Here is a 13,295-nt window from a genome sequence, read left to right as displayed (position 1 = left end):
TTTGAGAACGTCACAGTGCATACTCAGAGCTAATGGTCTTCCTACGTGAAGATCCCACTCCATGGCTAACCAGCCCAGATTCTCCTTCCCAGGATCAAAATTCCAGCTTCGATCTAACTGGACTCTCGAAAACAGAGTTGCTCTAGGAGTTTGGTCCCATTTCGTCGACTAAAAAGATGAATCCCTCTGCAGAGCAAGACCAGCAAAGCACACACAGAAGACGACGTGGACTTTGAGTACTGGGACCCAACAAACAGCATCTCTGACCTAAACATACACAAGTCCTCTTTTTGGCTTAAGTTACTGCAACCCAGAATTCTGACGGATGCGTCCATTAAAAATTTTCAAGCCAAAAAAATCACAGGACTCCTTCAGGAAAATTCATCGGCAGCAAGAGAGAAGGGACCAAAAGCAAGAAAGGGTTCGAAATAATGATCCAGGAAACAGAAAATGACAACGCAGGAAGACAGGGAGACAATGGAAATGGAAAAAGGATACTAGAGGGGAAACAGGAACATTCTAGGTCCTTGCCAAGTCCCATTATGCACTTCTGGTGGCCAAGTGGTATGGCAAGGGCACCGTTTCTCTTGCCTGTAATGTCCCGATACACTCCCATATACTTTTTTCCCTGTGTTTATAATTAATTTTTGGAAGGATTACTTTTAAAAATTTCCAACATCATGAAGTTTCAAACATAGCAAAGTTCAAAGAATTTTATGAATATCCACACTCCCACATTGCAGCTCTAGGTCGTATCGCTGACATTTTGCTATTTGCGCTTTGTCACACATCTAGCCATGTCCGTCCGCCATCCGGCCATCAGCCCGTCTTATTTTTGGTGCTATTCGAAGTAAACTGTACATGACAGTACACTTCTTCTCCTTACACAATTTGGTGGCAGTTATCAGTAACGAGAGGTCGGTATTTGCTTAATATTTTTCTTATGAAGTAAAACTTAAATAATATGAAACACATATCTTAAATGTACTTTGAGTTTTGGCACATGCCTGCAAAACCCCAACCCTTATCAAGATATAGAATTCTGTCTACGGCCATGCCGTCCTGAATATGCCCGATCTTGTCTGATCTCAGAAGCTAAGCAGGGCCAGGCCTAGTTAGTACTTGGATGGGAGACCACCTAGGAATATCAGGTGCTGTAGGCATTTTTTAAAAAAAGATATAGACTACCATCATTCCAGAACATTCCTCCATGTCCCTTCCCAGCATCTCTGTGCCCACACCAGGCACTTTCTACAGACTGTTTTCCACCCTAGTTTGGAGATAGGCTGTGTTCAACTCTCCTTGAAAATAGCTTGCAGTAGTGCTCCAAACCCAGGTCCTCAGATCAGTCTGAGGAATACAATGTAGTCCACCTGCATTCCTTCCCAGCCCAAGAATGGCATGCACTGTGCCCTGGATGCTGGGTTACGTAAGCGTATGGTCACCTGGCTGCAAGCCTCTGTGACAATAATCTAGGAAGTCCTTCGTTCAGGATTTCAAAGGGGAAAAAAAGCCACCCAACTTTTTATGAAATAATCAAATCTAAGTTAAAAATAAAAGTAACTGTTTAACAAAAACCGGACTGGGTAGCAAACTGGAAAGCTTTTCTTAAAAGAAGGCCAAAAAGCTACTGTAGATATTTCCATATGATTATACACGCCGTATCCCTGAAATGCTAAAGGCAGACAGTGTGATAAGATTAAAAAGAACCTGGGCCTGAACCACGAAACGGGCCGACATGTCTTTTTTTAAAGATACAAAACCACTCTCCTCTCAATGTATAAGTAACATTTAAGTTATTTTGCATTCCCCAGGGCTAGCCTGGTTACCAACATGCTCATGAGTAATCGATCCCTGGTTATACTGGAACCCACAGTGCAAACGGTTTTGCTCTTCCACCCCGACCTAGTATTTTTAAGGACAGTATAGTGTGTGTGTACATACACATTGCGGAGGTTGTCGGAAGGGTATACATGGAAGGCTGTGGTCACTAAGGACCCTGCCCCTACGTGGGGAGGGGGTGCTCCTGGGTGCTCAGCCCCACCCTGTGCTACCCCAGGGTCAGCTTTAGCTCTAGCGCCCAGCAGGATTTCACAGCCGTAGTCCAGTCTCCCCTGGCTCCACGCTCCTTCCAGGATGCGAGGTTACGCAGGAAGGCAGAGGAGCCAGAAGTCTGTCCCCGACCATCCTGTTTCACATTAGATGGAAAATGCCCCACTGTTTACGTCCCCTCAGTCCTCCCGCCACCCTCACCCAGAAACCAAGGAACAAGCAAACTCAGGAGAGACAGAAGTCCAAGAGCCATTAAGCAAATGTGGAAAATAGGACGAGAATCTGCTGACCTCTAGGGCCCTAACTACGACTTGGGAACTCAACACAAATATCAGAGAACTGAAACACGTGAAGAGAATGTGGTAGCAATGAGGGCTTATTAAGTTTCAGGGATGTCTCAGAGCCAGCTCTGTGACATGAGCGGGGGACCAGCAGGGGAGGGGATGTCTCCTCCTGTCCTCACTGAAAGGGCTGCAGGTAGTAAAGGTCAGAGAAAAGGAACTTCTCCCAACACACGCAAGTCGCAGGTCTCAACCTAGTGTCAAACAAAGTGAGTTAGGAAAACTGCTCATACCATCTCACCCAATGCCTGCAAAGAAAAATGAAGCCTTTTCCTCTTTTGTGGTTTAATTTAACTCGGAACTCTTCCAGCGATAAAATAATAGAATCCTCATTTTATACATCCCCACAAAAGCAAAGAGGCAGTGACTTAATTTCAGGGACTTAAAAAAAAACTATCTTCCTTTAGTCACTCCGACAGTCTTACCCTATTTTATTTTTCTTTGCAGGATTTTACTGCCACCTGAAATTTTAAATATTTATTTTTGGTGCCCTTCAAAAATGAATATTTAAAATTTCAGGAGGTAAATTTAAATATTTAAAGTTTCAGGTTGGTTGGTTGGTTTCCCATCGCCAACCAACCAGCCAACCGCAGATACGTGCGCCAGAATCAGTGAAAGTAATTATTCCATGTTTTATCAACCACACCAAACACCGTCTTGTCTGTAAATTGTGCTTTAATTTCTGCAATCAGATATGATGCAGTGAGATATAAGTATAAACTTTCATTGTACATCCAGAAAATAAAAAGCACACTTATACAGATTTAGCCTAACAGCTTATTCCCTTTAAAAAAAAAAAAAGTTTTGAATGTAATTAAAGCTAATTTATCTTCAGTGTAAAAACTTGGGAGGTATAAACAAACTCAAGATATTATATACAGTAAATTAATGTCCATTTCCAAACTTGCACAGTGCAGCATTTTAAACAAATGGTCTCGTTTCAGTTTTTACTGTTAAGCATAATCCACATTTCAATCTTGAATTAAAATGTCACAATATATAAACCCACTGAGAATCCTGTACACAAATACAAGTTTATAGAAATCTGATTTCAAATATAAATACATAAATTGTCATGACCGCTCATGTTATAACAGCTTATTTTTCTATTGTAATTTTTTTTAAAAATCATAGAAAAATATTTCAATGCACATTCAACTGCTATGACAAGGGCCATGACCTTGTGCCTTTAAATCATACTTTGTAGAGTGGAAAGCATCATACCAGGCATCTCTGGAATGAAAATTACTAAGATCCTAAGACTGAAGAGGCTACTGTATAAATATTCACGTTATAATACGGTAACAAAAATAGTTAGCTCATAGTGTATCTGGGAGGCAATTTCAGGGTGGAGAAGTGGAGGTTAGTGCTAGTTTAAGAAGGCCCACTGAACATACGTGAAGGTGGCTAATGAGCTAGTGTATTTTTAAAAATCCCTATTGCAAGCCTAATAAAGACCTCCCTAGTGAGACTCTTAAGGCAACTGAGACTGGACATGTGTGTGGCCCCCAATGCATGAATCCTGCCCTCCCCTCACTCTCTGGTTAGCTTAACAGACCAGCCTGGCTCATGCATCAACATGGAATGGGAGAACAGCAAAGCATCTCTTGTACATGGGAAGATTCAGTGCAAACAGAGAATATTCTTTGTCGACGTTTCAGCATTTCTCAGTGCCCTTGAGCAACTGAAAATGTTTCTACACATGTAATATTCAAATTGGGATCTATACTGGAGAGTGAATGTATATAAAAGGCAAACGTTCAATTTGAAACATTCTAATATTAGATTTTTTTCAATCTCTTCTTTTTGTAGGATTTAACAGGATTCCATTGAGAATGGAAAAAAAAAAAATGGTCCTTACAAAGTGTACTTTCTTCTATTTAAAAATATAGATCATTTACTTCGACAGCAGACCCAAGAAGGTTACCAGGCATAATCAAGTTTATTCTATGGCTTTTTAAATCTCTGAGGTACTATATGATAACCATCCATTCTGATATTTACGCGTAGCTGCTTCCCTAAGAAAGCTACGTTCAAAAGTGATCTTGATCAGTCTGCCAGGTGACAGAAAATGCAGGGAAACCATCCGATGGCTGGCAGCGGGGAGCACCGTCTCAGATGCTCCGAGGCCTCGGCATGCTACTAGAAAAAGGCAAAGCAGTTACTTGCAAACACACTGAGAGCCTCCAGAACGACACTCCTCAGGGCAGACCAAAGGGAGTCCTCCGGTTGAAACGACAGGTTTAGCAGCAAGATCCTGGGATCATGTGCTCCAAGGCGGGCAGCACGGAGGGACGTGGCCAGGGGTATGAAGCAGGCAGAGAGGGGCCTGGAGGCAAACGCACGCGAAAAAGCATGGTGTGGTTGGCTAGACCGCCCCACACTAAGTGACACAGTTTCTGCAGGAGGGAGGATGGCCTGAAACGTCAGGATGGGTGACGCAGGTGGAATTTCTCCAGCTTTTCTACAGGCAAGAGGACGTAGAAAGGCAAAGTGCTACGGTTTAAGTGAATGCCATACATCTCAATACCTCTATCTGAACCTTTCAATACGTCACACACACGTCACATAAAGCTGAATTTGCTACGAACTGAGGTGGGTTAGAGAGACACTGACTATTCACAATGACTGGATAAATTGTCTTGGCACAGAAAGGATCTGAAGAAAAGACTGAGTCCACAAATATCTTACCAAAACCCTTTTTAGTAAACCAGCTACTGCAGATTCTGTATAATACTTACGCATCAGATAACAGTGTCATTCTATTACAGGTCAAGTAGTAATTCCTTTCAATTAATACTAGAAATATGGTTTTAATTGCATAGTCTTCGGGACCATGAAAAAAAAAAATGAGAACCAGCTCTTTCCTGAGGGCCCAGGTTCCCTCCTACAAAGCACTGGGCTAATGGTCCTCTCTCCCAGCAGTAAGCTTCAGCATGACAGGCCACTCTTTAGGTCAATGAGTTTGACCTCTGTCCCAGTCTTCAAAATTCCTTTTTCACAATTAGTGGACAAGTTACACATCTCCTAGATCCACAAACTCATCTTCTCGTTTGGCCAGATCTTCTTCATCTCCCAAAGCTTTCCAACCGCTGGTGGGCAAGACAGGTTTAGAGGAATGTCGTTGCAGCAAAGCAAAAGGAAACAAAGAAGACAGGCGGACAGAGTTCCTCAGCAGGGAGGGTGCCTCCGCCTGGAGGGCCTCCTGGCGGTGGTGTCGCTCGTCGATTTTCTCTTGTAAGCTCTGTACTTCCTCCATCATTTCCAAGAGTTTGCTCATGGTGGCCACTGTGCCACCACCCAGGATTTGGGCTTCTGGAATCCAGCGCAAGTAACGCTGGGCCCAGACTTTGATTTCTGGCCCTTCGATGTGGGGCAACAACAGACCATGGTGGTCAGTGGGCTTGCTATGCCAACTGTCATAGAACTCGCGAAAGTTGTCCTGAAGTTCATCAGAAGAATTAATTAGTTTGCTAATTCTCTTGCCCAGAAGGTTTTTAATTAAATGATCTGTTTCTTCCCTGAAAAATCCTCTTTTGGGAGACGACTTAGATTGGGTGAGTGGCAAAGAAGGCTGTCGTTGATGCTTTGAGAGAAAACACAAATATCTCTGGTTAGCCTGACAGCACAGTTGTTCCCAACAAAAAGGGGGCATAATCCTGCTTTAACGAGTCATGAGACATCAGAATTGCCATGTGAATGCAAATTCATTAAAATGAAATACCATACAGAGAGGAAGGTGGCCTCTTATTTACGTGCAAATGTCAGGTGCACACTGTATTTAGAAACCAGTGGCTGAAACCAGGCGCAGTCGGCGCTGTGCAGAAAGGCAAGTAGTGACGTGGAAAAGGAAGCTTTCAACCCCCTTCTTCCCTATCACGGGAGCACCAAAGGGCACCGAGTACTTTTGAAGAACAAGTACTTTTAACTTAAGATAAGTTTATGATTTAGGGGAGTTTGGAGGTGATGCCTATTCACTTTTTGAAGGGAACAAAACGTCTCCTCTTTGAGGACCTGAGGGAGTTAGCTTCTCCAATATTCTAAACACCTGCAAGAAACCAGTTGCAATAACCTGAAGATCTTATCTCTTTAATGAAATAACTTTGTAGCTTCTCAGGCATCCAGCATCCAGTGTGAGTGTAAGCCTAAGTCATAAAGATTCTTTTGGACAGAGTCTGGTGGGAACAAAAGAAATGTGAGGAGCTGGCTAAACTGGCCAGATGTTCTTGTCTGACAAGTTACATGGAGTAGAAAATGTGAGAGCTTTTACATTTTTTTTTCCTCCTTGATAATTTTATCTGCAGCCAAAGCAAAGTTTTTTTATTTTAGGGTGCACTGTGAAGGGCTGTGAAGATGAGCTGAGTGGTCAGAAGGATATGGGGGATCTCCAGTGCCCAAAGGCAAAGGTAAAAAACATGGAGGAGCTGTTTCTCCCCAATTCTTGCTCCTGAGGTACCCATTTGAAATAAGGATGAAAGTTTTATTTTCAGGCTAGACTTATAATTATCTAACACATTTCTGCCAATGGTTCTATAAAGGAAATATTTCCTCATTATAGCATGAAGGAAATACCTTATTATATAATATGAAGTAACAATAAAAAATGTAAAGAAGAAAGCAAAACCCATCCACAACACCACAACTGAGAGAGGACCAGGACTGCAGACTTTCCCTCCGGGGATCAGAAAATCAAAGGCCGAGTCAGCGGCCGGCCTCTCTTCTCCTTAGTGACCAAGGTGATAGGGTGGGCAGGGGAGTTAGAAATGCAGGTGTAACCTAAGAGCCACTGTTTTCGCCATCAGGTCCTATGCTCAGTGATTTGTATGCATCGACTTACGAATTCTCAAAGTCACTATTATCGTCCCATCTTACAAATGAGGAAAATAAGGCACAGAGGTTCAGTAATCCACCAAGGCCCCAGCTACCGAATGCCAGTGGTGGTTTCCCACACAGTCTGGTTCCAGAGTGTGGGCTCCTAACAGAACTCTACTTGTCCTGGCACTTGCCCCTTCTCTCCATCTCCTAAGTGAGCAAAGTGTGCAAGATGGGGCAGGTGGGGCCGGCACTGCGCCTAGAGCCTGGTCAAGACCCGACGCGGAGGCTGAGATCACACTCCTCGGCGGACCTCACGGCCTCCAGGGTCACTCACAGAGCAGCACGTCATGCTGGTCAGCCACAGCCTCTTCAGTCTCTACAGAACATCTCCAAGGCTGGCCGTCCACTCAGCGAGGGGTCCCAAGCCTGACATCTGGTCTCCTATCTCAAAAGCTTCAAAGTTCCTTGTTGCCCCAGCCCCAACTCTGGCTCAAACCTCTCCCACCGGTCAGCTCCTAAAGTCCAGGCCATCTGTTCCTACCTCAGAGGAGAAGGGCCACTTAAAAAAACTGGATCTGAGCAAAGATGCAATCCATCCTTACATGAAGGAGCCTTAGCTTCCTCCCATACAAAATAAGAACTTAAGCCTCCGCTGGCTCTGCTGGCCTAGGGCAGTTCTATTGATCCTAACTCGGCTGTCACAGGAAGCATGCTTGCAGCCACCAGGGGGCAGAGCATACTGAAGAAAAACTAACCTTTGGCCAAGCTGTTCCGGAGCTCAGGGAGTTCCGGTCTCCGTGAAAAAAAAAAAAGGTTGAACCACAGCAGGAACATTCACCCTGGGCCCGAGGACCCTCGAAAGGACAAAGTGGCAGTTCTCAGTTGTTCAGCAGCTGGCATCTTCTGCAAGTTCTGGCTTTGGCTCATCTGGGTCCCCAAGTCTCTTTAGAATGGAGCCACCTCCCATGCCAGAACTAGCCGGGCTCCCTGGAACCTCTCAAGGGGAGAAGGGATCAGAGGTATGGCCATGGAAAAGGCGGTGACACGCACTGATTTGGGATTTACTCCACTGCTCTCCCCTGTGTGGAGTCTGTGGGGCAGAAATTCTGGGCCAGGAGACGGAGCCAGGAAATGCCATGTAAATCATGGATCGCCTCGGGAACTCTGGGGTTTTACTAACTGATAAAGTCAAGAAAAAATATCTGAAGGGAAACCCAAATAATTTAACATTTGTGGTTTACAGCAGAGTCAGCAGACTGCAGCCCAGGGGCCAAAGGTGACCCATGGCGGGTCACCCGGCAGGCGCGCAGCCGCGCCCGTTCGCTCCCGTGCCGACCGCACCTGCTTCTGCGCTGTAGCGGGGGAGCGGGGGCACCATGCCAGGCCGCACGCCTTGACGCACGAGGTCACAGTTACAAACATTTTTATCACGAAGAAAAGTCTTGCTCTTGAAGACATAAACTGGTGGAGATGGAGTAAAGCCCTCACGATCAGCGTCCCTTCCCGACCAGCTGTGCGCTCAGGCAGGGGCTAAGACAGGTGATCCCACACGCGGCCATTTCAGGAGCAGCATCCCCAGTGGCATTCAGCAAATGGCCCCATCTTATTGGGCACAGAATTCTCACGGGCCCTGACAATCTGCCTGCCACAAATACCGACTCTGCAGACTGTTTCCAGAATCCACATGTGACTTTTATCCTTACATACATGGGGGCCTCTAGGCAAATGAAGGGGGGGTTAGGCATGTAAACATCTTACTGTAGAACGTACTCCTTTCCGCTGGCCTTTGTCCAGTTTGGGCTTTTCCACATAAAGAGGGTTTCTGAGCAACATCTGGGCTTTGGGTTCAAACTGCACAGACCAGTCCCACACGGTGAGCAGATTCAAAGGCTTGCTCTGTGTCTCCTGGCTTTCCCTGCCCTGCCAAAACAAGCACAGGTCACGACGGCTCCCAAGGAGGGCTGCGGGAGCACACGCACACCTCACACGGGCCCCGGGAAGGGCGCTCCTGCACTGCCCAGACAGAGCACTCACGGGCACTTCATTTTTAAAGGCTGCAGCCGTCAGCGGTGGTTTGCCAGAGGCTCTGGGTGGGGAGGCGGGAGGGGTGAAGGACATGTTATTTTCTAGCAGGTCATACAGATGCCAGCCACTGCACTAGGTTCTTTCACAATGACCTACGAAGTCGCTATTATTTTTGCCATTTTACATTTGAGGAAACTGACGCTCAGAAAACTGGATTCAAACTGCGTGAGGTTACAAAGCTGGTGAGCGGCAGGGCTGGAATCTGAATCCAGGGCTGTGTGACCGGAAGCCCAGGTTCTGCGTTCCCCACTTCTCTGTGGGATTCTGCGAAACCCCTCCTGGAGGGCTGGCCCAAGCAAGCCCTGGGGCCTGTGGAAGGCTGGTCAGGGCCCTGCTGGTTAAGGTGAAAACCCTGGAGGCAGGGCCCCCACGGAGACACTAACGAAGGTCAGGGAAGATGGAAAGCACGAGTCCAGCTTCCCTGCTCCGCCTCGTGTCCATTTTCAAAGGGCAACTTTTAATTCTGTTTAATTCCCCAGCTCTAATATTTACTGTGTGACCATGGAAGAGTTACTTATCCACTCTGTCTCAGCTCCTCGGGGATAATAATACAGACCTCAGAGGGTACTGTGAGGATTAAATATCAATACCCAGAAAGCACAGAAGAGGGCCAAGGACATTGTCGGTACTGAATCGATTTCATTTTTTATCCGCAATCTTACTGCATCCTACTTGGGAGACACAGATTCCCGTGAGGGACTCTTACCATGTTCGTATCTTTTTGATGAGGCGAATTGAAGAAGAAGGTGCTAAAAATAGGTATGTACAGGCTATCTGACAAAACAGTCAGGTAAGTCTCCGTGAATTCAAATGCCGGGGGATGCTGGTGCACCAGCTGCCAGACACAATCTAAGAAAAGCAGGAACACAGGAACCTATGTGAAAACAAGATAAATGTTACAGAGCAGACACTAAGGGTCCCGCCAGCCACCCCGAGTTCCAAGGGCAGCCACCCCAGCAGCCGTGGAAGAACTGCCACTGGCACCGCAGCCTCCGGACAACATGGCAGACTCCAATCTGTTCCGAGCGGTAAAGACGAAACCACAGGCTCGTGGATGAGCATCAGCTCTGGCAGCATCCACCTGTGTGACGCTTCTAAGATGAAATATGTAAAATCTCACTATTGGTCAGTATTAACAGACGAGCATTTGCAGTTGACATGATGCTAGGGAACACTAACTTTGAATCCCGATTAAGTGAAATGTTATTCTCCCCCGCCCCCCCCCAAAAAAGAATTCCTTAGTCGATTTTGTTACCAAAAAAAAAAAAATCTATACTTAATTATTTTTAATTTTGTTAATATTCCCTTCTCCATCCCATAATGAGAGCCCAAAAGAGAGGACAGAAGAGAAGGCAGATGTTTCTAATATTTTTTCACAAATGTATTTTTTTAAATTGATAGCCTCTTTTACTAGCTACCCAGAGGCCAGCTCTTTACTAGTACAGATAGTATTTTCCAGGGTGCTTAGTCATTCACAAGGTGTTTATCCTTCTGAGTCCCCAGTGACCCTGTCAGGTGAATAAGACGTGTTCAGTCTCTCCCTTATGGAGGCTGGCCAAGGTCTGACACACAGCTCACAAGAGAGACATGAGTTGGGAATCCAGCTCCGAATCGAAGTCCAGTGCTGTCGATTACATCAGAAATCAGATCACCCAGTTTCCCTTCAAAACTCCAATATGTCGATGCTGAGACACTAAGAAATATTTATACTGTAATTTTATTTCACACTTTGCATTATGTTCAATACCATTAAACAGAATGAAAAATATCTGAACTTCATAGTACAGTTAAAGAAATGGGCTCAGAAAAAAATAATAACAAAGAAATGGGCTCAGAAAGTTTGGGTGTCTTCTCCAAGGGCTGGGTGAACAGATGAGAACTTCTCTTGGACTCTTTCTCCATTAGACATGGTGCCTGTCAGTCCTATTTTCTCAAGATACAAAACACACTCTTCCACACACAGTATCAGCTCTCCCCGCCCATCATATTATTTGAGTCCCATCAACCTTTTAAATTAGTTTCTAAGAAGGGCAAAGTCCATTCCAAGACTGAAAGAGGGTGATTTCCATTCAGCTCAATGGGACACAGATGGCACAGACTGGAACTGAAAGAAATCTCCGGGTCTAGGAGAGGCCTGGTCTCTGACCAACATGCCAAGGCTGTAAGGGCAAGAGCCAGGGCTCTCTAGTCTCACAGCACATGGTGTCGAGCTGCTCAGCACTACAGATAGACATGCTTATTACTTGGAGCAAGAAAAACCACGAGTCACGCCACTAGCGTAAGAGAGATCTGCAGGTGATTTAATTAAAGTTCCTGCTTTAATTTTTCCTTGCACAATCATTGATAATGCAGCCCGTGGAGTCTACAGCCAAGACAAGTAGTACACCACAATTTGGGGGACTCATTTTCACTAACTGAACTATAACGCTAATACTCCTGTGCTTGAATTCAGAGGGCCGGGCCTGGAGTAATTCACACAGCCAGAAGGCAGATGAGGCCGTGCACACACACCGCTCACATACACCACTGCTAAGGTCCTGGTGATGGAGGGCGCTATGTTCTATTTTGAAAAGGTTTTTGTGCAGGGAAAATTTACTTTGTGTTATTATAAATGTTCTACAAGAAACCTGTACCCTGATTATTCATTTTTCTGCAAAGACTAACTGAGCAGAAATTGTAGGAGTCTCTCTCACTGAGTTAACTGTTGATTTGTTTTGTAAACCTATATTACTCTCACCATGAAACAGAGATACACTCGTGTACACAATTCCGAATTGAAGACTCTGAACACACTTGTTAATCTCTCCCCTCTGGGAAGGGGTTCAGTACTGGTTAAAGCATTCAAAGTCATCCGACTGAATGGATCACGGCCTTCCCACTGAGCTTGTGCAGTGTGCACTTTGCAAACAGTAACCCTATATCTGAAGACAAGAATAAATAAGAGGTGGGCACGCCTCCCCACGACTGAAAGTCTGTGATGAGGACACTCACCTCCTCCTTGTCACTCTGACGGAGATGGTTGCAGCGATCCAGGAAACAGTGCCCGCCCATGATCCACTCCTTTTGGACAAGGCTCTGGAAGCCAACCCTGGTTCTACAGTGGGGATCCATCATCACTTGCACCAGAGAGGAGATGAGGCAGCAGAGGTCGGATGCGTTCTCCTCTAGGAAGGGCCCCAGCAGCAGCGCAAAGAGGAAGGAGGGTGTAAAGTGTTAAAAGCTACGAAGTGCACTCGCACTCACACAGTTAACAGGATTCCCAACACCAAGGTCTGCTACTGACAGTCAAGCTCTAATTCCCTACAGACAAGGGGCAACGAAAAAAGGTGATGTTCTCAGATTGAGACGCAAACTGCTTCTAGCCTGCCTAATACGGATTCCGGCACACACTGGCACTAAACATGGATCTGCGCATTGAACGAAGAAATAAAGCATTGCAAATCCATTGTCAACATGTGGGTGTCCAGATGTGTCACACAGTGAGGTTGGATCATACACAGAATGGTGACCTGTTGGGCTCCAGAGACCAAGCTCAAAACCCTTCGGGTTGCTATGTCAAAGTCTCCATCACTGAACTCACTGTTCCAAGGCTCAGCTGCCCATCAGGCTCACCTTAGAGCTCCTTTCTTCCACTCCCAATTCCTCCACTACCTCTGCTTTGGAGAAAGCTGAATATTTCTGGACTGCACCAACATGCTCTCTTATTCTCAGCTCCATGGCTCTTTCCATTTCTTCCCTTGCCTGACATAGAGACGCTCTCCTTGGCCCACCCCTGGAGTGTACTGTAAAAAACTCATACGATGACAATTCCATTCGAATACTTGTTAAATATTTATGACTTACAGCAAATAAGAACGTACATTTACACCGATGTATTCATCTTCATTTTAAGATCCTGATAAAAGTCAGGGTCTAACATCCTTGGGTTTCCTCTTTACAAAAAAAAGTGGAACTCAAGTTGCTTTTTTAGAATGTCTATGAGGATGACAGTGCTGGTATTAC

The 13,295-nt window shown here is 45.4% G+C and overlaps 1 protein-coding gene and 1 pseudogene across 6 annotated transcripts in view; one reads left to right on the top strand and one right to left on the bottom strand.

Annotated features, from left to right (window-relative positions):
* Positions 1-13,295, bottom strand: part of MTMR12 (myotubularin related protein 12) — a 74,364-nt gene that overhangs the window by 11,667 nt on the left and 49,402 nt on the right. For 2 of the 6 annotated variants that reach the window (XM_036225489.1, XM_016138279.2), the window contains 4 exons: positions 12,285-12,457; positions 10,000-10,167; positions 8,967-9,128; positions 3,051-5,979 (listed from right to left, as the gene is read on the bottom strand). In XM_036225489.1, coding sequence (XP_036081382.1) covers positions 5,410-5,979; positions 8,967-9,128; positions 10,000-10,167; positions 12,285-12,457 — 1,073 coding nt within the window. In that variant the 3' untranslated portion in view covers positions 3,051-5,409. Of the gene's footprint in view, positions 1-3,050; positions 5,980-8,966; positions 9,129-9,999; positions 10,168-12,284; positions 12,458-13,295 lie in introns of those variants that run through there. The other 4 variants (XM_016138281.2, XM_036225490.1, XM_016138280.2 and 1 more) reach the window with 3 other exon arrangements.
* On the top strand, positions 1,045-1,163 carry LOC118607329 (annotated as a pseudogene).

Source organism: Rousettus aegyptiacus, unplaced genomic scaffold (genome assembly GCF_014176215.1).
Source record: "Rousettus aegyptiacus isolate mRouAeg1 unplaced genomic scaffold, mRouAeg1.p scaffold_m13_p_8, whole genome shotgun sequence".
NCBI lineage: Eukaryota > Metazoa > Chordata > Mammalia > Chiroptera > Pteropodidae > Rousettus > Rousettus aegyptiacus.
This window is presented reverse-complemented; position numbering and strand designations above follow the sequence as displayed.